The sequence below is a fragment of the Lepisosteus oculatus genome, chromosome 8 (assembly GCF_040954835.1).
Source record: "Lepisosteus oculatus isolate fLepOcu1 chromosome 8, fLepOcu1.hap2, whole genome shotgun sequence".
NCBI lineage: Eukaryota > Metazoa > Chordata > Actinopteri > Semionotiformes > Lepisosteidae > Lepisosteus > Lepisosteus oculatus.
This window is the reverse complement of record NC_090703.1, coordinates 36,001,210-36,025,144: the sequence shown is the minus strand read 5'-3', so window position 1 is coordinate 36,025,144 and position 23,935 is coordinate 36,001,210. Positions and strand designations below refer to the sequence as shown.

At 36.6% G+C, this 23,935-nt stretch overlaps 1 protein-coding gene across 2 annotated transcripts in view; it reads right to left on the bottom strand.

The window, feature by feature from the left end:
- Positions 1-21,940, bottom strand: part of gabrb4 (gamma-aminobutyric acid type A receptor subunit beta4) — a 109,608-nt gene extending 87,668 nt beyond the window's left edge. For both annotated transcript variants that reach the window (XM_015351096.2, XM_006632615.3), the window contains exons 1-2: positions 20,511-21,940; positions 18,618-18,706 (exon numbers count right to left, since the gene is read on the bottom strand). In XM_015351096.2, coding sequence (XP_015206582.2) covers positions 18,618-18,706; positions 20,511-20,590 — 169 coding nt within the window. In that variant the 5' untranslated portion in view covers positions 20,591-21,940. The remainder of the gene's footprint in view (positions 1-18,617; positions 18,707-20,510) is intronic.
- Positions 21,941-23,935: the final 1,995 nt, after the last annotated feature.

Genomic DNA, 23,935 nt, shown 5'->3' with positions numbered 1-23,935 from the left:
TGCCACTATTTCAAGCTTTGTTAACAGTGGAAGCCAAAACCATAAAACCCATTTCACTTGAGATGACAGCTAGATTTAAACTGCTGTCTCCAGAGGTATCAGAGGCACTCACTGTTTCAGCTCTTAGCCTCTGTGTCTTGCTTTTGTTTTCTGAATACACAAGATCATTACACTGTATCCCCTTGGCGGAGACTCCATCGCACACTGCTGCTTTACAGTTCCTTCTCACATCACTCTGTTTTCTCTACCAAATCAATGACTGCTACTGCACCCCCCCAACATTAACTGTAACAATAAAGTAGAAAACACTCAATGCCTCAGATGTGCCCTAACATCATTATCCTGCTCTGAAAGTTAACTGAGCAGTGGATTACCAAGATAAACACATGATAAAAGCCTAGTTAAGTATGAAGCAGCTGTAAGTCATGTTTAAAACACCTGTGTTGTTTTAATGCAGGGTGTTACACTGTGATTGTCTTGTGCTGTTTCTGCTTTTATGTACTATGTTTCAAATATTTTCACTTACATAACTGGAATGCTGCAAAAATGTGAAAATGTTTCTTATAAGAAAAGAAAGAACTGTATTCCACAGCTTGACATGAATGTGATCTGTCTGACATCGATAGTATTTCTACTAAATAGTATTAGAATGGAACAGGCAGAAGTGCTATAGGTACTAGAAGCACTTAAGATTAGCAAATCCCCACAGCATTGGTGGTATTCTACCAACTGTACTTAAAGAAACAAGAGATGTTATTTATAGACTGTTAACAAAACTCTTGCAACAGTCACTCACTACAGGGATAATACCCACTCACTGTAAAATTGCTAATGCTTCTCTCATCCATAAAAATGGTGACAGAACTGAAACAAGTTATTATTGACCAATCAGTCGTATTTATATTACATGTAAGATTATAGGCAGGATAATTAGAACTAAAACAGAGGGTCATTTCCATGGCAGTAAGATTCTAAGGGACAGTCAGCATCGATTTAGGAAGTGCATTTTGTACTAGACATAAGAATATAAGAAAGTTTATAAACGAGAGAAGGACGTTGCTTGAAAGAAACTACGGTAGGGAACTGTCTTCAACAAGAAAATGGATCAGCAGTTGCTAATACTTCGTATCTACCCAAATTTGCCAAAAGAATAAGGAAGCATTTATACAGATATAACTTTGAGAAAATGATAATATAATACTCTTGCTACAAAATAGACAAACTCAAATAAGACAAAGGTTTCAAGCACACAAAGCTTTCCCAAAGTATTACAAATAAATTTTGAATGCCGCAGGCACTTAAGTAAAGCTTGTTCCATACTCCCACAACCCTTTGGGTGAAGAAGTGCCTTCTGTTCTTGGTTTTAAATTCACTTCAACATTGTGCTCTCTATTTCATATATATGTAATGTTTAACATTGTTTTTTTCTGAAGAAATCTGCTAAGTTGATTGAGAATTTCAATACTTGTCCCCTCATAACCTTCTCTGTTCATGACTAAAAAGTTAAATTCTTTCAGCTTGTCAGTGTGAGGCATTTCCTTAAGCCCCAGATTCACTGTATGCTATTGCTCTTCTCTAGACTCCAGAGAAGCTACAGTACATCTTTTCCACAATGTGGTGACCAAACCTTTGCACAATAATCTAAAATATAGTAGGTCTTACTAGTTCACGATGCAATCTTAACATATAATTATTTTTAATTATATATATATAATCAAGTGATATTGTGTTAACATTGTATAATGTAGTAGTGTGAACTCATTTTGAATATTGTGCATACTTTTGGTTACGGTGTTACAAAAACAATACTGGTGCTCTAATATCAATTCGGAGATTAGTGATCAACAGGTTCAGGATTTAAGTGATGTTTTATTTTAAATGATTCTTTTAAGACTTGAAAAGAGAAGTTCAAAACAGGACCTGAATCAAGTATTTAAAAGTTTTAGGGACATTAATAAAGTCAAGGAAATAGATCTCTCCTGAACAGACAGCATAGTCTGGTCACCATGTTGCCAGTGCAAAACAAAATATTTCTGCTCAGGAATCAGTCCAGAGAAGAGCAATCAAGAACCTAATCTTAGCCAGGTTGTCAAAACCCATGGCCTCTTTTAAGAAATGGTTGGTAGAGACCATTGGATCAATTTGCTACTAGCGAACAAATTAGATAGAGGGCCAAATGACCTCCTACCATTTTTACCTTTTTCTATATTTAATTAAAACACCAGTCCATTAACAGTGATTTTAAAATAGCAAAATCTTCCCATTTAACAGTAAAATAAAATGTATTACAGAGGAATAAATATCAACCAGTATGTTTTTAAATGACCATTTATAAAATGGTAATCCATTCAGGCTGTAATCTCACTTTGTGTCCTGCATTTCTGGGACAGACTCTGCACTGCTCTGACCCTTACTAACAATAAGTACCTTCATGACTTTGGATGGATGTATGACAATGTATATTATATTTCTATTTAACCTGTTTTAAAAATTCTCTCTCATGTCTTTGATTCAATTTATTTAAAGTGATTTGTATATTGTAAATTGCTGGAAATTTTCACATGGTCCAGGTACTGTATCTCCTTAATGTATCCTATCGTTATGGTCTTGACTTTTTCTGGAAAATGAAAATATAAAGAAAGAAAGAAAGGACCACATGCTCGTTTGGAAAAAAAGTGGAAATTATAGCCTCAGGTTCTCACTCTCACCTCTGTGGTAACATTTTTTCCCGTCTTTTACTTTGGGCACTAAATAAATCACTGTCTTAATGAGTTCTGTTATTCTCTAGCTATAGTGAGCATAGCGATTTATCTGAGATGCATGAGCCATTTGTGTAATATATAAGCTCAGCAATGCAAATGACAAAATAAATCAGAGGCAAGAGGATATCTCTCATTAAAGATTTTAATTTAGACTTGTTTTCATTCTCACATGCAGGCATATGCTTAGTTATATATGGCACAATATAGATTTTTTTTTACTGAAGGCATTTCTATTTCCCATTTAATGACACCAGTCTCTGAGTAATATATTTTACATAAAGCACCTTATATCTTCTGAAATATTTTCACTCTTGCATTTTGTGTGTAAGGAACTCAGTACCTGTCTGAACTATTATCACCTAACTCCCCACCTCGCAACCTTCGCTATTCTATTTCTGCTCTCCTTACTGTCCCCCAAGCCCGTCTACATTGTATGGGTGACAGGGCCTTCTCCTGTTATGCCCCCAAGCTCTGGAATTCTCTCCCCAAGGATATCAGAGAGTCACCTTCTCTATACTCCTTCAAATCCAGACTGAAAACCCTCTTCTTCAGAAAAGCCTTTACTTAACTGGTTCCATTCTTCACCCCTCTGCTTTTCTTAGTACCATCATCCACGGTCTCCTCTATATACTGTATTGTAATTGTGTTTTATCTTGTGTATTCTTCTTATTTATTGTTGTTGTCATCCTGTATAGGCACTATATAAAATAAAGTTTATTATTATTATAACTCCAATAAAGTATAATGTATCTAGTAATACACAAAAAAGTACTTGGGGAATTGCTCTTCCAAAGGGTCTCAAAGGGTCATAATTGCATCCATCTGAACAGTAAATCTTACATCTGTGTGTGGTATCATTTTTATTTTATTAATGAGAAAGAACATTTTTCTTAGGCTAATTTTCAGTAGTTATCATATTTTTCAAGTTTGTGGACATATTTTAAAACTTTAAAACCCCAAAATCAATTTTAAACATCCATCCATACAGAATCATGGGAGAGCCAGAGCCTTATCCCAGGAAGCAGAGGGCATAGGGCAGGACACACCCCTGGATGGGGCACCGGTCCATCACAGGGCACACACACAGATACAGACACTAGGGCCAGTTTTCCCAGAAGCCAATTAACCTGTCTGTACAGCATGTCTTTGGATAGTGGGAGGAAACTGGAGCACCTAGTCAAAACCCACTCAAACACAAAAACTCCATGCCTGTAGCTCCCCACGGAATTGGGCCCAGGGTCCCAGTGCTGCAGCAATACTAACCACTCTACCACCTTGCCACCCTTTAATTTCAAACACAGACATTATCAAATAAATGAAAATTAAAGCCTTCATTTGTTTCTGTATTGAGAACATTTTCCCTCAACTTAAACACACCTATTTCAGATAATAAACATTGCTGCAATCTTCTATTCCTCCAAGTTGCTCATCGTATAATTAAGGAATGTTGTAAAAACAAATAACATACTTGTACACATTGGCGTAAGAGAAAAAAATCATGTTTAAATAAAATTAAAATTAAATAATTATGCTTGAAATTATCCTACCAAAGCTTTTAAAAATCTACTAGAAGCATTTAAAATTCTTGGACATGCAAACGGTATAACAAAAAACACTGGTACAGTTCACTGGGCAATCCTTTTTATGAGGTTTCCATTTGACCACAGAGGCCACTTTCATCACACACAACTACTGTACCTTACTCTAGGAAGCAAATGTGATTAGCAACTATCAGTTCATGATTTCATTCAAACTCAAAATTCAGTGGTTTCTGTCACTGACCACTGTGTTAATTATTTATCAGTTGTTGACTGAAATGACAGTCTTATCGCCTACTGTATTAATTGACATGCTTAGTGACCTTCTGGAAAAACTCTGGCATTTTATTCATGTAGCACATGACGGCTTCCCTCTAGACATTGATGAATTTATGAATGCAGTCTGCAGTATATTGATTTATTTTCATATATTCATTCACCACTGATTGGCATTGCTACCTCGCAGCACTGGGACCCTGGCTTCAATTATGGAACTGAGGCACCTGAGGTGCGAACTGTGTGGAGTCTGTATGTTCTCCTCATGTTTGAGTGAGTTTTCTTCCTGGTGTTCTGGTTTTCTCCCAAAGTTCAAAGACATGCTGTTGGTGAACTGGGAAACTTGGACTTGGTGTAAGTGTGTGCATGTTTGTGTATGTCTGCACCCTGCAATGGACTAGCATCCTGTCTAGGGTGTATCTGGCCTTGCGCCTGTTGCTTGCTGAAATCCAGCTCTCCTGTGATCCTTAACTGCATAAAGTGGTTAGAACGTTGATGGACATGCATTCACCTTGATAATATCCAGTTTTGTTCAATTTTTTAGACTTAGGTACTGTATAACCACTATGAAATTTAGCTAATAGGAGAGAACTGAGATAAAGCATTGCAAGGGTATTCAAACATATATAAGAACCTTGTTTGAAAAAAGGCCAAAAAACATTATTTTATGTATCTGTCCAATCATTTGTGGACATGTTTTAAAACTGTGAAAGTCACTTTTTTTAGTTTACAGTAGAAATGTGCAAGATAGAGCGCAAAACTGTCATTCCACTTCGCATTCCAGCACGGTTGCCAATTAGCCAATTTTTCCCACCCTGTTTAATGCTGCTCCACACATTCTTTTGTGCTCAGTATTAAGGTTTTCCTGGCTTGAGCTACTATCACTTTCTTTGTGACTTACTACTTGTTTATTGGCCCTGGTTTGTTCCCCGACTACGTCTCCTGGTTTTGGTTTTGGCACTTTACTAATCGCTCTGGTTTTGACTCTTTGCTTCCTCACCGCTTTGGCTCTGCTTCTGGTTTTGTACTTTTGCCTGGCTTGTTTACCTAAGGCTTTCGGACCTAGGATTGCCCTCCCGACTACGCCTTTGGATATCATTCAGGTTTTCTATAAAGGGTCCTCACTACTATTTCCTAACAAAAATTGTTTCAAAACAGACAATACGCAGTATTTAATTTGTGATATGTGAAGACATAATTTGGATGCATATCTGTCAGGAACAGTTCTTTCCGGGCCCTATGCGGGCGACACGATCCAAAAGGTGAAGAAAGAATAGGGAAAAATATCATGCAGGAGTCGGTCAGGAGACAGGGGGGCGTGTCCATGCAGTGCTAGTGTCCAGGGGGAGTGAATCCAGGACGAACAATCCAAGGGTAAATCCAGAGGGGGAATCCAAGACGGAAGGTTTAGTCCAAGACCAGGGGATCCATCCGTAGTAAAAAACAGAACCGGGTCGGGACCGGCGGGGCAGGGAATCAGGACCAGGAAACTAAAACCATAACGGAGCCAGACGCGGCAGGACCCCGGGCTCTCACGACACGGAAATCAATGAGAAGCCCCGAGCAATTGCCTGCGTCTGGCTTTAAAGGTGGAACTAAAGAGGGGCTGGAATAAGGAACAGGTGTGGGGAATGGGACAGAACGAGGAAGGGCTGGAGCTCCCTTAAGAGGAGGAGCAACGATCGTGACAATATCAACAAAATGGATGTCCAGAAACCATAGCCATCTGCTAATACCTCATATCTGCAGGCTACATTTGTCAAAAGGATAAGGAAATAATTATACTGATAAACTAGAGAAAATGGTAAAATAATACCATTGCCACAAAACAAAGACTTTTTTATGCTTAGCCACAAGCAAAAAGTTTGGTGTATGCCAAAGGAAAGGCATGTGGTGCTTACTTCTGTATTATTAAACAATTAAACAAAGAAGAGTAAGCCATACAAAACAAGGATTAATTGTAAACATAAATTATATTTTCGTTATTATATTATAATATATTATATTTGCAGTTTTTTAAAAAAAGGAATAGTAATCGTTTTACCTCTCCTATGCCAGGTAATAAATTCTAGGAACGAATATGACTTTGCTCTTTGTCCAATCACAATGTCACAACCATCTTTGTTTTGATTTTATAGGTGCAAAAATGCAGAATAAGAAGCCACAAAACACTTCTGTCAACTGGTTCGCTTACAAAGTGAAAGTTACTATTCATACCCACAATTCACTGGAACTGCAACACTGTATGCAAGGTATACAAATAAGGATATTAAAACAATAAAATTATAAATAAAGCAGGATATGCAGCCCAACCCATCATAATGAATAATAAAATTCTGTACTAACCCCTTCAAATGCTTTGTATACCATGAGAGCAATCAACAAAGGCTGCTTATTTAAAAGTGCAGAGGTACCATTTAATTACAATGAAAACTAAGAAGAGGTTTTGTAAAGAAATTACTTTTATATTCAGGTCTATGCTCTTTGTTTTTAATACAGTTAGTCCAAATCTTATAGTTTAAGATAAAAAAATATTATTACAAAATGTATATGCAGCTGTTAAATGTTTTTTCATTTTCTCAGTACTTGCTAAAATGAATAAGGTGGACCACCCTGAGATTTCCTATACAAAAACATAATTTCCACATTTATTGTCAGTTTTACCACCATTTATCAAGTTACTGACCATTTACAGCACTGAACCTCAAAGACTGCTGCCATTGGCCCTGAAGCTTTGGGACAATTTTGCTTCAGTTTACCCATATTTTTGTTTAATAATCCTTCTCACCACCTTCAAATATTCCTTCTTTGGTTGCTGACAAAAACAAACCGACAACAATCAAAGTTTGTTCTCTTGTGCTGATGCCTACCTCATGCTGGTGGTTCTACCATTTCATTTGTCATGGATGCAACACCACATAATCCATCCATCAATCCATTTTCTGTTTCATCCAACACAGGATTGTGGAGGAGCCAGAGCCTATCCCGGCCAGCAATGGGCACAAGGCAGGATACACCCTGGATGGGACACCAGTCCACCACAGGGCACGCACATTAACATTCAGGGCACGCACAGACAGAAGCATGCACCCACTCAGCCCAGTGCCTATTTTGCCAGAACCAATTAACCTAGCAGCATGGATTGTGGGAGAAAACCAGTGCACCCAAAGGAAACCCACAGGAGCATGGGAAGAAAACACAAACTCCACACAGACAGCACCTCAAGACTTGAACCCAAGGCCCCAGAATTTAAGGGGGAAACACTAACTACTATACTACTGTGCCTATGCCTCAAACCCCTATAACTAACCTCTATCTCTTTTAGGTGTACAGCAGTGTACCTTTACTGCAAATAGGCTGCCAAGGTCGGCTTGCCAACTGAATATGGGGGGGAACTCAGATTAGCAGCCTTCTAGCCCTACCACCTGGTGTGGAGTGGTGGCTCTTTGGCTAAGGATCTGTGCCTGTGGTTGGAAGGTTACAGGTTCAAATCCTGCAGCTGGCAGAGGAATTCTACTCCACTGTATATTAGAATATCTTGGATGCTGATGTCCTTCACCAGAGCTTTAACTAAATCCTTTTTTAAATCTGATTAATCTCACAAGAAATAAAGTTTAGGAGAATGGTATAAACTTCAGAAAGTTTCGGCTTTATTTAATAGTGGTAACTATTTGGCGCCCATCAGTGACTTGGATACATCAGTAATTGAGACCTTAAGCTGGGCTGAAATCCTAGACATATGGGATAATTTTAAAGAATTTTGCTTTACCTTAAATGCACACCGCATTTTCACTCCTACTAATATCTATTAATTTTCTGTTAATAACCAAAAATGTGTTGTTATTATTTTGCAACAATAATAAGGCAGCTGCCATATGAAAAGTGCTTAAAAACATTAGCTGCAGCTGAAGCAATAACTCCTTAATAACACTAGACAGGAAATAAAGCATTTTATCCTAAACAATGACTGATGAAACACCAAAAACATTACAAAATACTATGAAACTTTAATAGAGAAGTATGGATGTGTTTCATTGTTCCTTAATGCCATTCAAACCCCTGTGACGCCTAATATTCTGAGCTTTGTTCTTCTATTCATGTTTCTATTTAGAAAAAGCAATTTATTTTCTCTGTGTGCCATGTTGTTCATTTTTTGAAACCAGAATAATGCTTTCAGACCTGAAGCAAAATGACCTCCCCATGTTGTGACTTAATTCAGACTTCGCTTTGATGATTGAATTATTGATTTATTTATTTTAAGACTATTTCTTTTGAAAAACATCCAGACAACAAGTCTTTGATCTTAGAAAAAAATGAAAACAGAGGAAGCACGTTTGATTCTTATAGAAAACAGATTACTACAGCTGCACCAGCCTGGAATCACATTTGGCAATCTAATTGAAATTATTTGATAATGTTAATAATTATTTTATAATGTTAATAAACTATAGTACAGACTCTTCAATATAAATAAATATGTACACATACTCTATATGCGTAACATGGAACAATTATACTCTCTGGTTAGATTAGTAGCATCACATGTTTGGTTGAGAAGGCAAATACCATGGCTTGCATCCTAATAAGCTGTTTTACACTGTACTAATCAACAGACATCATTATATATGATGACTGATGAAACCTATATTCTAAAACATTTCTATAACTGTCAAATGCCATAAACCATTGAATATCAGTGATGGAAATTGGAAGATAATGGAATTACAGCATATAGTATTGTGTATGTATAATACTATGTCAACCAAACACTTCTGGTCTCGTTTAAATATGAGACATGGTTTTAATTTATTTATTTTTATTGCCCCAGGTGTCAGTAATGTCATCTCTAGTTGACACTAACCACACTGGATTTTGTGGTTCCCCTGAGATATACCACTTTTGAACTCTTCGTATCACTGCCCCAGACATAATAACATTCATGGGATCTTCGGGGCTGGTGTATGTACAGTATGTGTACACGTACATGTATGTATATAAATACAGTATGTTTGTATAAAGACTTGATTTTCAAAGTCTGTAAGTCTCTGAACCAGTAAGATTTATGTATTTGCTGGCTAAAAATTTAGTGGCATGTATCAGCCAGTGTTATTAAAGTAATATTGGAAATTGCTGTCTATTATATATTAATTGACAAAGCTTAATTACTGACTGACCAAACACTTAATAAGCCCTTAAACTTACTTGTTAATTTATAGATTGACTGACAAATTGTATATATTCTGAACATGAAAAAAATCACATTGCATGCAATTGCAAGAAATTCACTAATTGATCATGAGGAAAATATATTTTTGTAGCAGGCAGAACGATAGTGTGTTTAACAGACAAGACAAACAGTATATACAATTCATCATGCAAAACAAGATTTCCCATGAAGAGGGGTGATCAACACGGGATCTAGTGTGAGTGTCACAGGCTAGTGGTGTGAGGCCACTGTTAGAAGCATTTCAAGAAATACATGACATACTGTATGCTTTGCATCAGGTTAGAGATGCTGTCTTGTGGAATTGTCCCATTCATCTTGTGTTATGCTGGACAATATGTGCCCATTCAGTGGTCTCTTAGCTCTAGGCACTACACAACATCCCAGTTAATTTCACAAATGTTCAATGGGGCTCAAGTCTGGTGTGCAGGGCATGAATGACATAACTGAAAGCCATTGTTCCAAAAGCATCACGAGGACATGCATTTCCTCTTGGAATGCTGTCTTGTTAGGATGAGCCTGCGGGAAGGGCTGCAAGTAAGGTCTCATGGACTTGATTAATAGAGCACTGTGCGGTCAGGTTGCCATCAATCACAACTGGAGTTCTCTAGCGACTAGACGCTCCTACCCAGTCCATCACACTTGGGGCTCCACATCGATTGGTCTGTTGTACACAGCAATTAGCATATCATTCTTCACATCTGCACCATGCTCCCTGACATCCATGAGGTTGGTCTACAATACACCTTAATTCATTATTACACAGGGCTTTTTCCTATAAGTGACTCCACCTGGGGTGCTCCTCACACTACCTATATCTTTGCCATTGATGAATACTGGTGTGTACTGGGCTGCTTTGTGTTCATTTTTCTGAAAATTAGGACTGTTCAGTTTGCCTCCTCAAAAATGAACTGCTAATGCATGGGTTTGTGCTACCAGACATTTATGATGCAGTTAAAAAAGTACTAAAAATCCTCATGAAGATGTAGCATGATAACGTGTCAAACTTGGTTACTCATGATAGATAATAGACTGTCTTTGACAAGCAAGGTCTGGCTGTAGTGTCTTTCCAGGTTGCAAACTGCTGGCTGTGAAAACCTCAGTGTTCTGACAGTGCTCTGACTTAATCCAGTATCCAACACACCTACAGTGCCTTGCGAAAGTATTCGGCCCCCTTGAACTTTTCAACCTTTTGCCACATTTCAGGCTTCAAACATAAAGATATAATTTTTTTATTTTATGTGAAGAATCACCAACAAGTGGGACACAATTGTGAAGTGGAACGAAATCTATTGGATTTTTGAAACTTTTTTAACTAATGAAAAAATGAAAAGTGGGGCGTGCAAAATTATTTGGCCCCCTTGCGTTAATACTTTGTAGAGCCACCTTTTGCTGCGATTACAGCTGCAAGTCGCTTGGGGTATGTCTCTATCAGTTTTGCACATCGAGAGACTGAAATTCTTGCCCATTCTTCCTTGCAAAACAGCTCGAGCTCAGTGAGGTTGGATGGAGAGCGTTTGTGAACAGCAGTTTTCAGCTCTTTCCACAGATTCTCGATTGGATTCAGGCCTGGACTTTGACTTGGCCATTCAAACACCTGGATACGTTTATTTGTGAACCATTCCTTTGTAGATTTTGCTGTATGTTTGGGATCATTGTCTTGTTGGAAGATAAATCTCCGTCCCAGTTTCAGGTCTTTTGCAGACTCCAACAGGTTTTCATCCAGAATGGTCCTGTATTTGGCTGCATCCATCTTCCCCTCAATTTTAACCATCTTCCCTGTCCCTGCTGAAGAAAAGCAGGCCCAAACCATGATGCTGCCACCACCATGTTTGACAGTGGGGATGGTGTGTTGAGGGTGATGAGCTGTGTTGCTTTTACGCCAAACATATCGTTTTGCATTGTGGCCAAAAAGTTCGATTTTGGTTTCATCTGACCAGAGCACCTTCTTCCACATGTTTGGGGTGTCTCCCAGGTGGCTTGTGGCAAACTTTAGACGAGACTTTTTATGGATATCTTTGAGAAATGGCTTTCTTCTTGCCACTCTTCCATAAAGGCCAGATTTGTGCAGTGTAAGACTGATTGTTGTCCTATGGACAGACTCTCCCACCTCAGCTGTAGTTCTCTGCAGTTCATCCAGAGTGATCATGGGCCTCTTGGCTGCATCTCTGATCAGTCTTCTCCTTGTCTGAGCTGAAAGTTTAGAGGGACGGCCAGGTCTTGGTAGATTTGCAGTGGTCTGATACTACTTCCATTTCAAGATGATCGCTTGCACAGTGCTCCTTGGGATGTTTGAAGCTTGGGAAATCTTTTTGTATCCAAATCCGGCTTTAAACTTCTCCACAACAGTATTACGGACCTGCCTGGTGTGTTCCTTGGTCTTCATGATGCTCTCTGCGCTTTCAACAGAACCTTGAGACTATCACAGAGCAGGTGCATTTATACAGAGACTTGATTACACACAGGTGGATTCTATTTATCACCATCAGTCATTTAGGACAACATTGGATCATTCAGAGATCCTCGCTGAACTTCTGGAGTGAGTTTGCTGCACTGAAAGTAAAGGGGCCGAATAATTTTGCACGCCCCACTTTTCATTTTTTTATTAGTTAAAAAAGTTTCAAAAATCCAATAGATTTCGTTCCACTTCACAATTGTGTCCCACTTGTTGGTGATTCTTCACATAAAATAAAAAATTTATATCTTTATGTTTGAAGCCTGAAATGTGGCAAAAGGTTGAAAAGTTCAAGGGGGCCGAATACTTTCGCAAGGCACTGTATGTTCTCTTGATAAGCAGCAAAAAGAGGTTCCTGGATGCTTTTCTTCCTTAATTTTCATGGTGCTCATTGTTTAACAGGTTAAATCACTTGTGGCCAATTTTGCTCTCTTACTAACGAGGATTTAGTGCTTATGCAACAGTAAAAGTCACTTCAATATATTCCTATCAGTCCATCCATTCATCTTCTTACTGCTTTATCCAGTACAGGGTAGCAGGAGCTGAAGCCTATTCTGACGAGGAACAGAAGCCAAGGTAGAATATACCCTAGATGGGATGCCATTGCTGGACACAAACACCCACTCATGCACACCAGAGTCATTTTTTCCAGGAGACAGTTAACTTACTAGAATGTATTTGGACTGTAGGAGCACCTGGAGAAATCCCACAGAAAACTCCATCTGTGTGGAGAACATAAAATCTTCACACAGATAGCACCCCAGGTCCAGAATATAACTTGGGGCCCAAGAGCTGTGAGGCAGCAATGCTAACCACTGTGCCACCATTAAATTGTGATCAATTCATCAAAATGACAAAAATAAGTTAATATCCAAATTCTTTAGAATTTATATTTTAACAACATGTATAAGTAGAGTGAAATATTTCCTTAGATGCTTGGAGTATAAATATCTCTAATCCAGGGGCGAGCATAACATCAGAGCTGATAAGATGATGATCTACTGTACATTTCTATGACACATACTATCAACACCTCACACCTACATGGTTATCTTTGCCTTAAGAACAATATACCATTAGTTGAACTTAACATTTAAAAAACGCTTCATTTAACAGCTCAGGAGAAGCCAGTGACTAATGTGACTTCTTGTATGGGGGTTTCCACAAAACACATGTGAGCTTCTCTGTTTCGTCTTTTACACAAAATCATTTAACTTCTAGTATGTGCAGGGACATCGCCATTGGATGCTTTCTTGTCAAATAGTGGTAGAATATATGAGATAAATATTTAATGAATATTTGAAACAACATCAATAAAACTGCTAGAAACCTTTCAAACGATATTACTTAACATTTTATGTATAGCTTTATCTAACAAGATATGCAAGGGCTTAGCCATTTTAGTTTGTCATATTTTAGGATGTCTAAAAATGGTGAGAAAAGTATTGCTAAAATAGTCATAAATCAAATATGAACTGGACATATGTTTGGGTGGTGTACTCAGGAGAGGCAGTTATATATGAAGTTATGAAAAGCAGGGCATGTAGGAGTAGAGTTTTATAAAACTTTTATAAAAGTTTTTTGTAATATATTATGTTAGTAGTGTCTTATAACGCTAGGAGTGTGGTTTTAAAACTAGAAATGTATAATATGTAGACTGTACAAGTAACGTATAACTTGGTACATGTTAGCATGTTGTACTTTAAATGTTATGATCTTTTTTCTGATTAATTTTTGTGATCTTTGTGATTGTGTGAAAAATATGCATATGCTTTTAACTGATTCAGGTACTCTCAGATACTTTTATTTTCAATTTCTGAGTGGTAAATTACACACAGTTAACCAGTGTGTTTTTTCACACTTTCAGAACATTAAACTTCATCATAGAATGGTCAAGGTGGTGTCCTGAATAAAATTACCCATGTAATCATACAAAGACAGAAACTCAAATCAAGGCACCAGAACACTGCTACTGCGTGGCCATTCACCAGAATTGAACCTCACTAAGCTCATATTGGCTACCTTATATCTACTGTAGCTAATAACTGATGTCAGTAAGCCAGCCAGTAATGGGCAATCTGGAGACCAAGATTGCTAATCTCATGCATACTTTATGTAAGTGTCACACATCAGGCAATAATGTACCCATTCATATTTTGAAAGTATTTTGTAATTAGAAACCAGATTAACAAGTGTACGCGAGGTCTGTTTTTCCTGTTTTCTTTTTTCTTCCTTTTCTCTAGATGTCCACCCATCCTTTTTCTAAACTCTTTATCGAATCCATCGTCGCAGGGAGAGGGTGCTTGTCCCAGCAAACAAATGGCACAGGGCAAGATACACCTGGACAGGATGCCAGTCCATCACCGGGGCACACAGACATACATTCACATTAGGGACTGTTTTCCCAGAAGCCAAAAAATCTACCAGCATGTCTCTAGACTGTGGGAAGAAACCCATGAAACCACAGGGAGAACATTCAAACTCCATGCAGCACCCCAGGAATGAAACTCAGGGCCCCAGTGCTGCAAGGCAGCAATGCTAACCACAGTGCCACCATGCAGATCTTATTCTAGACATGCTAACATTTTTAGAGCCTATAATGTAAAAGCCTGGGAATTAATTCTAAGGTGAACATTCTTAGGCGCATTACTAATTAACAAATTTGTTGGGCCTTAATGTTTAATTAAATTTGGTATGTTCATCCCTTGGTGATATCTGTTTCTGCTTGGCTGTGACCTTGTCTGATAATAACTCCATATGCTTTTGGTTGATAAATCACAGCAAAAACAAATAAATATGGAAAAGAACTGGTGCAATAAAGCATAGGGTAGAATTAAACTTGAACTAAAAGCGATACTCTATTGGACCAGATTTACATACCACATATAACAGACTTATTACCTATTTAAGTTTATTTAAGTTGAAAAACATTATTTTTTGTGCCACTGGAATGGAACCTTGAGAAAATTAAAAAAGATTCCCAATCATTTCATACAATTTTCTGTCCTTACTTAAATTATGAGGAAAATGATCAGACAAATACAGTAGTCAGTGTAAATTTCTCCAGCATCAGAACTTTACACTGTCTCACAAAGGTAGACTGTTGGATGATGGGTTTTTTTTTCATTTTCTGATGCTGAAATTACCCTTCTTTATCTCATAATACCACAATAAGACAACTGTAACAAATAAACTTACATGCATATTGTTTGTGGCAATAAGTGAATGGGTTATATTACCTCTTAAAATGCTCATTTCATGGTGCAGTTTTTTCACCCTCAGAACCCAAAAAAAGGAAAGTGCTGTGTTCTGTCAGTCCTTCATGGCTTTTGCCAGCAGTGCGCTAATGAAGCCAAATGGAAAAACATACTACTCCCAGACAACTCAGCTTGTACCTGGACAAGACCTGATTTGGCAGGAAACCTGAGAATGCACTCATAGGCATATGTTAAGGGATAGCATCCAAGACTCTCAGACAATCATACCTCAGCTATGTTTTCATATGTTTTGTCAAAATTCACTAAGGCCCCACCTATCTCACTTCAGGATGTCAGCAAGTACACTTTTTTCTGGCTTCTAGCAATAGATATGTCATCCAGATATGTCTTTAAGGTCCTGGGTAGTGGTTCTATTACTTGTGTTACAGTTTTTAAAACAACTGGACAGAAGACAATCCAGTAAGCAAATATGAACAACTTCACCCTGTTAATGCCATGCACGATTTACCTCACGAGAAAAGATTCATAATCATCTATTATAGAAAATAATAATATTTAAGATATTACATGTTGATATTTGCCTACTTCCCTTTCAAGTCAAGTGATTATTCAGAGCTTTATTAAACGTCTTAAAAATAGCTAGGTTGTATGTGTTAAAAAGGGCAAAGAATGAAGTCTCACCCTTTTCTCTTGGAAAATGTTTTTTGTGCTTGTAGGGATATCAAAAACTCACACCACCCATAACCACGGGGAATATGGAAGCTATTCAGCCCTCAGAAAACACTCAAAAGGCAAATTGTGATTTTAAGAATATGAACTCAATATGACTGAAATTGCTATCACTAAACTCAAGTTAATTGATAATCCCTTACTTTTGGAGAGAGGTGTATAATAATGGAAGCTAATGTATTTACGTTACCAGGGAAATATAAAAGTAAGCTTAAAATTGTCAAGAACAATTACAGCCCATTCTCACTCACATTGGACAGCAGACCAATCCAGAAAAGTTTTTACTGGTAAGTAATATGCAGTACAGCTTTGGTATGAATACAAGAACCATTTAAGAATCAAAACTCAGATTCAAAAGATTTGAGATTGTTTGTGAACTGTAATAGAAGATGTGCTGAATTTAACCAGGTTTCTTCATTACTCAGAGTGCATTACTCATGAACTAGTTTTTAGCTGGAACGTACAGAATGGGATATGTTACATATTGTTTTTGAGATGTTGAAATGGAATACCAATCACTTCTAAAAACTACAAGAGTTTAATTGTATTAAAAAAAGCCCTTGTTGTTTTTGTCATTGTCTTTGCATTTTTTCTTATCATTTCTTTCCAGCAACTCTGCTTCCAAAAACCTGAGTTTAGAAAAATACTAAATGCAATCATTAAAACTCATTAACAGCCCCAAAAAGTAAATGTTTTAGAAAGCAAGCCTGTCAATCAGGATGTCAGAACTGCCTGTGTGTTTGTTTTCACTTGCAGTTTTCTCTACTTCCTTTAACAGAGCATGGATTTTCTGCCTTAAATGGCAAATTCAGCAAGTGTACAAAATAGAAGACAGAAGGTGAGAAATACACAATTGGACTCTGTTATTAGAAGAAATTAGGGTGGTAATACATGATTTTAAAATATACAGATCTTTTTAAACACATATATGTGTGTGTCAGTGCATGTTTCCAATTTTATCTGTGCTGTTTCCATTTGTTAAACTGATTTTTTTTTATTTTGAGATATTGACTTGCAAATAGGTAGAATTTTCTGAACTATGAATATACTAATTCACTGGGTCTTTAAAACATTAAGAGTTTAAGAGCATGTTACCAAACCATCTGTTTAAAAACCCTCCAGTCCAGAAAACCTCTGAGCATAAGAACATGTACATATGAGAGTCCAATTGGTTTATGTAAAAAGAACAGATATACTTTACAAAACTCCTGGTGCTTCATGCCAAAAAGTCTAACTATAGGTCTAGGTTTTGAGTTAGGATTAAAGTCATGTTTATGACTAGTGAAAAGACAAATGTTAGGATTACAGTCAGAGCTAAGATTAGGTTTAGGGTTGGGGTTGTGTGTAGACATGTGTCAACACTCCAAGCCCCATGTAACTGTTTTAATAGAACAAATCTAGAACATCTAGAGGTGCATTTAAAAGGAAGTGGCATTATATTTTTCAAAATGGTGGCACCTTAAAATACTTCAGCAGAAAATTACCAGACCTTACCTGTTATGCCATGTTATTATTGTCTGAATGACAGAAGCAATTTATAACAGAAAGTAACCACTTTAACTAGATCTTGTCAGTTTTAAGATGTCTTGCAGTTTTTTATGCTTGTGCCTTTTTTTTTGCAAACGTGCAATCTAATAAGAGCTTCAAGGGTGTCTATGAAGCTGAAATGGACCTACCTGCAAAAACTGCTAACATAAATTGTCAGTCATTGTAAAGGTTTGACCTGTACAGCTTTTACACACCATCAGCATGAATGGACAGCAAACAATTAGAAGACAACCATTTCCTACTCGTGAAACTACAGTTTCCGCTAAAGGAAAAAACGCAAAAGTATCAAATATGAATTGATCAAAGTAACTTTTGGACATCTGTGCTTGTTTATTCCATTTTGTAGAATCACATCAGACACTCGAACTTACATGAAATACATGATGGACTGTGTTTGGCCTGAGGATAAGGCTGATTACTGTCAAAAAAACAGTCTGCCATATCTAGTGAGTCTTTCTAGATATTAATCTGGGTATTACCTTTTTATTACTTTATTCACAAAAAAACAAGCCGTGACCAAGGCTAATATTATCAAAGAATGATTTTTAACCCCTAACCTACAGTATTAATCAGATGGTGATCCATTTGTCTGTCTGTCCTGGACTGGAGCATATCTGAATGTCTGTATTATGTACTGGCTAACTACAGAAATGACAGACCCAGATAAATGATTGTTCTGTTTTGTGAAAGGGAGGCTTGTGGGATGAGCTGATGAACATGAAGTCTTAAAGTTTGTTACTTAAATTTAATGACAACTTCCCATATTTCATGAGCATAAAGCCAATTTATCGCTAATCCCACTGTTCGCTGGAAAAGAAAAAAGAGACCACTGTTCAGAGTCTCAGAATGAAATTTACAGTATCATACCTCCGAAATCAGGTCGCAGGCGGATGTCATACCCCTTCAGCAATTTGTCCACTGTCTTTTTTGCCACAGATATATTTCCGGTGGAAGGGCTGATAAAAAATAACAATGACACATTTATTTTAAGCATTTCATTTTTGTAATATTAAATCTGAAAAAGTTGAATGTTTCTGCCGAACGCATAGCAGTTATATAATACATTAGAAAATACTTTTTTCCAGACTTCATACTAAACTGAAATCGTTGAAACTGTTGGTTTTCAAAACTGTTCCAATATACAGTATATTTCTGTCCATAATTGGCATTACAGCATAAAAAATTTGGGATGCAGAGACTGTAACTCCTTTGGCTGTTTATAATTCTCCATTCTCAGGTACTGTACCAATGCTATTACTGTGAAAGGATGCACTCAAACCCCATTTTTTAATCTTCCAGGGAGGCTTTCATAGAGAATTGGATTTCAGTTAAAAATAAAATTAATAAAATAGAAAACCGAGCTTTTTGAAGACATGATGACAGGGTACTGTATATTTGCATTAATACAAATACACAGAGAGATAAAAAATAAGTAGCTTGGTAGAAAAATTAAAATGCATTTGTATTTACCAAAATAAAAGGGGAAAAAAGTTAATGAATTTATTATCTTGACTTTTTGATTAACTTCTTGTATTTTAGACCTTGCGAAATAAAATGCTTGACAAATGTGTCCGAAGATAAGGCCTTTTTCGTCAGGGTTCACGCTGGTAGATCTTATTACAAAGCAAAATAAAAATGAACACGTGATATGTATAATATATTTCATGTTGAGGTATAATATATTGATATGTCTAACACAGAACAAGAGAATTGAAATATCACAATATCAAAATGGAAGACATATTGTTCAGGTTATGGCTACAGCTGGTTTATACTCGTGAGAACCGCGGTTTAGTAAATACGACAATAAACGTCCATTATAGAGTATAACGGTTATCCAGTTGCCCAATGCCTACGTTTTATCAAGCAGTTTTTTAACGTTTTAATAAAAAATAATTGTAATAAGAATGGCCCTGATTACTTTATTTCCATTGCTCACACATATATAAAGAAATCTTACATACAACAATGACAAATTATATTTTGAACATCCTCTAAAAGAATAACTGAAAGAAAAGCTTATACCATCAAAAATCTACTTATAGGTATTTATAACTGTAAATAAAGTCTTTACCTGACTGCACCTGTGCTTCTCTCACACAATGATCGGTGTTAGCCTTTGCTTTTGACACACATCTGCGCTGTTTTCATTTACTTTATTGTTGAAAATACGATATTGCATTGAGATTTCACGGTAATAAGCTATAAAACAGAGCATATCTTTCAAACTCCGTTTATGATTATTTAAAGTGATATTGTGCACGTGCAATGCCTGTCTGTGCAATTAAAACTGGTTAAAAAACTACGTGGTTAGAATTATCCCCCAATACATCAACAATTTGCTTTGAAAAATCCATATTTTAGTAATTTGCATGACTTCAGCCCATTCCACTACAAATAATTCCACCCCTTTACCCCACCATGAATGTAATTTTGTGCACTTATTTTTTGTGTTTGAAAATGTGGATTTATAGGATTTAGTGTTTGATCTTCTGTCACGTACACCCGTATAGCTGTCAATTTCTATTCAATCAACAGCAGACTCTTGCCATTTTCTTTAGCGTTTCAGGTGTTAAGAGTATGGATTTAAAGGGAGAAAAACACAAAGTGTATGTTGTGTACTCATTTTAAAAATTGTGTGCACATCATGGTGTTTGCGTATGGATTTCTGAGTGTACTTGTGATAAGTGTATTTATGTACCCGTGTGTACAAGTCAAAAACGTGTTTATACTTCAATGCAATGTTTAATATTTTCTTACCTTTGAGCACAGCAGACAAGTGACAGAGCCGCCAGAGCACAGAAAATTCCACATAATTTATCTTCCTGGAGACCCCACATTTCCACTATTCCTTTTTCACAGTTTCAATAATCCAACCGCCTTTGGTCCAAAGAATTAAACGAATAGTACAATAAGAAATAATAAGAATACTAATTCAGTAAAATAATTAATTAAAATCCACTTGGAAAAATAAATAAATACACGAAAATCAATAAGGCTGGGATATATATATATATGAAGGTAAGAATTCGTCAGATATTTTCCCACCTAAGGAAATCCGTGCAAACCACAGATCCCTTCTACCAACACCATAAAATCAGGCATCTTGTACATAAACGAATGTACAAAAATAATTAAAAATAACAAAGTAACATAAAGGAAAAAAAAATGCAGCAGCTTCTTCCAAGTTAGATTAGCTGCTGCAATTTCCCAGTCGAGATCTGCAGGAGACACATTGTTCCAGATCTTCTCCTTCCAGGGGCGAAAGCTCCTCAGTGTGTTTTGTGTTTAAGGATTTCTTTCTTTTTTCAGATGTAAACGTTTGGGTGGGTGGGTGAGGGGTGGGGGGGTGATCTGCATTCCCTTGTTATTGCTGATGATGATGTAGATTTGCTCCTCTCATTGCAAAGTCACTAAGGGAAAAATTTGCACATTGCAAAAAAAATGCACTGAACAAATTGAGATTCAGACGTCAGAGCAGGCTATATTAACCCTTTAGTGAAAAAGGTATACCCTTTTATTTTAAAATATCCCGAATTCCATCAGTAACTGTACAAGCACAGTATTAGTAATCTTGCAGTCTTCTTCGAATGCCGAAAGATAGGCAAGCTTTGTTGCAAAAACATAGGTCTCATTTGTTTAAGCGATAACTAGCAGTACATTCCGCGTACACCTTTGTAGTTCCGTTATTTCGTCCATTGCACCATTGCACAGATGATGCTTAAATGAAATCGAAATAAATCACGTATAACAAAAAACAACGACTTTAAATATAATTGTAAGGGAAAAATCACAACTTTGACGAAATGTTTAAAGTAATTATTAATGCCAGTAAAAATGGCCAATAAAGATAACACTGAACCAAAGACGAAAGAGATCTGTCTTGCCCCCACGTCGAGTGGCGAAAAAAAGACGTTGAGAAATGGTGCCTTTAAGAGACGATTCTTCCTGCAACCCATTAAAATGCAGTAAGTGTATCCCGGTGCATTTTTTATGCAATTCTGGCCACTTTGGGACCATCTTTGATGTCACAGAGAACAAGGTCTACCAGCATAGTCCCGAAATTTATACATCTTTTTAGCAGAAAGTGATAAAAAAATACTGGAGTTTTCACTATTACAATAACTGCACAAAAAAATAAGGTTATTTTGTTTATAGAAAATGAGAATTTCTGCAGGGATCTGTGTGCTGCCTAGTTGCTTAGCAACACAGTGTGAGCAGTGATGCAGAGCAGCAGCACAAGTGTTCCGAAGGCTAAGTGCGAAGACACATTTAAAGGAACAAGGCACTTCAACGGGACAGGAACATGGTTTGCATCACACTCAGAGTTCGCACACATTTACATTTCATTTGTTTGAGACAAATATGAAGGCGCGCTTTGAAAGTCGATACCACCAAACTGTGCAGAGCTGATGATAAGGTTAAATTAAATATGATTTAGACAGGTATTTGTGATTGATCTGAACGTGCTTTTATTTCCGGTTTTTTATGAATATAACAAAAAATTAAACAAGTACAGTTACAGACTACGTACAATATGCACACCTGTATCTCTTGCAATCATAATAATATATATATATTTATTTGACTCATAATGGTTCAGGCTATATGGGTTATTTAAGCCTCAAAAAGTGCAACAGTCGTAAGAATAGTGCGGATCCTGAACATATGAACGGATATTCGACATATTTTACAAGATCAACACTCTTTTGAGAGTATAATAAAATAATAAGTTGATTGTTTTTATATAGAGACTTACATCGTGCATCATCTCAAAGCGTTTTACAATCATACAAGAAATAGTAAACACAAATATTAACACGGCAAATTAAGCAAAATTCTATGATACCTTATACACTTAAATTTCTAAAACGGGAGTTTAAAGTGCTAACTGACATGCAGTATCTGATCATCTGTAAGACTGGAGTTCGTCCGACCAAATCAAGGTCAGAGGCAATGAAACGCAAACCACGTGTAGGCGTAAAATGAGTTAAGAGTTCACCGATGGAGTCAGGATCCAAACCATGGAAGCCCTTGAAGGTGAACTCAAATTTTTGACTGAAGAATAGCATTTAGAAATGTAAACAAAAAACACACTTTTATTAATATTAGTTTTAGTCCGAAAAGAAAAAAAAAGGATTAGATCTGTAAAGTCTTAAATGATGGTGATGGACAGGAGCTGGAATGAGGTTTTCCATGAAATATACAGTAGATCACCACATCCTATCCTTATCACGACTAATTATTTAACGGAGAGTTAGTTAAATTTAAACCCCTATACAGTTTGTAAATTAAATATGTAAAATTACTTATGGTGTGACATATTCATGTGTCTATCCCATATGTCGCCACGCATGTGGAAAATTAATATGTAAATGGTGAAATTTGTTTAAATCCGATGCCAAACGGAAGAAATCTTTTAAACAAGTCTTTAACAGTTTAAAAGCTATAACTTTACATAGTTGTATTAAATCCCCCCAGTATTTCAAAATGGATTGTTTGCAAATTCTTCATAAAATCTTCAGATTTGTAACTCTCCGAGACAAGGAGAACAGCTTCAGCCTATCAATTCTTAATTTCCCTAATTTAGCCTGGAGAGATTTCAGGACCATGGACAGGTCATAAACCGATTATGCTATTAGCACAGCCGTAAATTTACTGGAATTATTACGTGAAAGTACGTATAATAAACATCAACATTAATAATGTAACGTTGTTTTTACTAATAATAAACATGGGTTAATTGTTAATGTCTTAAAACTTTTTAGATACAGACGAGAGACCAAATGACGTGATGAATCATTTAAACTTTGAAGAAAAGGGGAGATTGTCTTTGTATTAGTCAGCTGCGTGGCCATAACAAAAATACTTGATGAAAAATCTGTTAAAACAGCTAATCCATAACATGGGATTTAGAATTACCCGATGATTCAATACCATTCCAACACCCTAATTAGTGAAGAGTAAGTGCCAATTTTAAAGTTCCTGCAACATTTTAATTAAATATAGACCTGGATATATTTTAGCATAGAGTAAAGCCAAATTCATTGGAATTACACAATTCTGACTGGTGATTTCCCCATTTGAAATGCACCACCACATTCACATTAATTTATTATACCTGCTTGTGTGTATGGTACATCTATTTTAATATTAGAGAACAGTGCAAACAATAGCATTGTCTT